The sequence below is a fragment of the Puntigrus tetrazona genome, unplaced genomic scaffold, assembly GCF_018831695.1.
Source record: "Puntigrus tetrazona isolate hp1 unplaced genomic scaffold, ASM1883169v1 S000000846, whole genome shotgun sequence".
Classification (NCBI taxonomy): Eukaryota; Metazoa; Chordata; class Actinopteri; order Cypriniformes; family Cyprinidae; genus Puntigrus; species Puntigrus tetrazona.
Window position 1 is genome coordinate 187,501 of NW_025048446.1, and position 2,500 is coordinate 190,000.

General features: G+C 30.2%; 1 protein-coding gene across 4 annotated transcripts in view; it reads left to right on the plus strand.

The window, feature by feature from the left end:
- Positions 1–2,500, plus strand: part of LOC122335699 (piezo-type mechanosensitive ion channel component 2) — a 78,322-nt gene that overhangs the window by 29,298 nt on the left and 46,524 nt on the right. For all 4 annotated transcript variants that reach the window (XM_043233548.1, XM_043233550.1, XM_043233549.1 and 1 more), the window contains exons 8-9: positions 169–337; positions 1,202–1,324. In XM_043233548.1, the coding sequence (XP_043089483.1) occupies positions 169–337; positions 1,202–1,324 (292 nt within the window). The remainder of the gene's footprint in view (positions 1–168; positions 338–1,201; positions 1,325–2,500) is intronic.

Below are 2,500 nucleotides of genomic sequence, written 5' to 3' on the forward strand. Positions count from 1 at the left end.
TAGCGGCGCTGACAGCCAGCGCTTTCCGCATCACTTCCTGTTTTTCCCTTGGAAAACATGGGCTGCGGTCACGTGATCGTTTCTGTCCCGGTCACAGCTAGAGTAAAGAGCGGAATAAAGCTGATATCGTTCAAGCAAACTGACCCGGGTTACTTTCTCTCTCCACAGTTTGTTTGGCATCTCCTCCATCGTTCGGACCGACTGTTCCTCCACCTGGAAGCTTGCCGTCAACAGCGGTCTGAACTGGCATCATTTTGTCAATCCCATCATGCTCTTGGTGCTGTACTACACTCTGGCCACCTTGATCCGTCTGTGGCTGCAAGATCCCATGATCATGGTGAGCCTGATGTGACTCCAAGTCAAGAAAGTACTAATACTTTAAAGTGCATTTTAAGTATTATTTGGACTGAAAAAAAAAAAAAAAAAAAAAAAAAATATATATATATATATATATATATATATATATATATATATATATATATATATATATATATATATATCTACAAAATAAATAAATATAAAATATATAAAAATAAATATATATAAATATATTTATATATATATATATAATATATATATATATATATATATATATATATATATATATATATATATAAATAATAATAAAACAATAAATATATATATATGTTATATATATATATTTATATATATATATATATAACTTATATGTTGTTGCGCTAAAATACTTTTGCAAACTTCAAATATTTTCGTTAAATTAAATGAAATAAATGTTTGCATTGAAATATAACGGTATAATTCAAATTTTAATTATAATTAAAAATAAAAAGTAACTACGAATGCTTTTACAAATGACAAACAACATTTACAAAACATTTAAAACGCGTATAAAAATAAAAAAAACAAAATCGAATTCAAAATATTAATTATTTCAAGCAAACTAAAGTAACACCGCTGTGAAGACGTATATGATATAACAATATACAATGTTGGTTTGATTGGTTTATAGAGCTCTCATTCATGAGCGTATTGATTCAGTATGATTTCCTGATTTTCTTGTCGCCGTAAATCCGAGTTCACAGAGAGATCGATGACGTTGTCGTTTTCATCTCATGACTCCATTAAGATCGTTCATCATCTTCTGCGTCTTCGTTCGCGGGCTGCTCCGTGACACGTGTTTTCATTTCACCGAATCCGTTTCTGTTTATCGATCTCTCTCCAGCAGGAGAGCGAGGAAGAGGAGATGAACGAGGGAAACGAGGCGGCGGGAAACAGCTTCCTTCACTCGTCCATCGGGAAGAGGCTGCTCTGGTGGAAAGCGCATCAGAAAACGGAGGAACGAAATGTGAGACAAGAGCTTGAAATCTTTGTAACGAAAAAAACATCCAAAATGCACTTTATATCTATTTGTGTTTTTTATCTCAATTTCAGCATGCACTAAAATTTAGAGTTGCATTCCTGTCTATATTTGGGATTTAATTTATGTACGTAATATTTCGTCGCATTTTATGTCATATTTTATGCAATATTTTACAAATTATGTCAAATGTAATATTTATGTATTATATATTTATATTTATTTATCATGTATTATATATATATTCTAATTTTAAAACATACTGAAAAGAGTATTATTTATTATACATTTATTTATTTTATTTTTTTATTTTTTATATATGATGAAAAGGACATATGCAAAATATCATAATATCATAATTTCATAAAAACTTTTAACTCATTAAACATTTAACAAGAATTTTGGATCTGGCTAATCATCTAATGTTCAGATTTATTTTTCAAGAAATTTCAAGAAACTTGTCTCATCTTTTTTACTTTTTTTGAACAAAATAACAATATTACTCACATTCTTCGAAACATCGTCTTTAGTCTTCAGTGAAAAGAAAGTAATTCATACAGGTTTAGAAACAAAGTATGACCATGTTTTAATTTTTAGGCAATATTTAAATTGTTTTAATTGAAGGCAAAACAGCCCAGGCGATTAGAGCTAAATAAATTATTAATAGATTAAGTAATGCATTTAAATACTCAAATGAGGCATTATCTACTTTGCACATGAACACATACGTTTCTAGAAAATAAATCTGAATATTAGATATAGCCAGGTTTGTTGACATGTTAATGCTTTTATATGATGCCTCTTTTATCACTCCATGAATCAGAAAAACACGGTCGACAGCCAGGAAAAAAAAAAGTGCTTTTACACATAAAATGCTGTATAAATCAATGCGAATGACATATTAACAAATTCACAGCCTATAAAGATATGCGTTATCAACATGCTTTTCAGCGTGAACGACGCGTGAACAAACCCCTTCAGCAAAAAAAAATCAAAAGCCTATAAAGATGTGCATTTTTTAAGAATGAAAAACGTCAGGGCGAATGATATATGAACAAAACAATCAGTAAAAATATATATCGGAATAAAATTTTAGCGCACGCTGAAGTGGATGTAAAACTCACCTTGAGGCCTTTGAAGATATGCATTGCAATTAAAATCTAG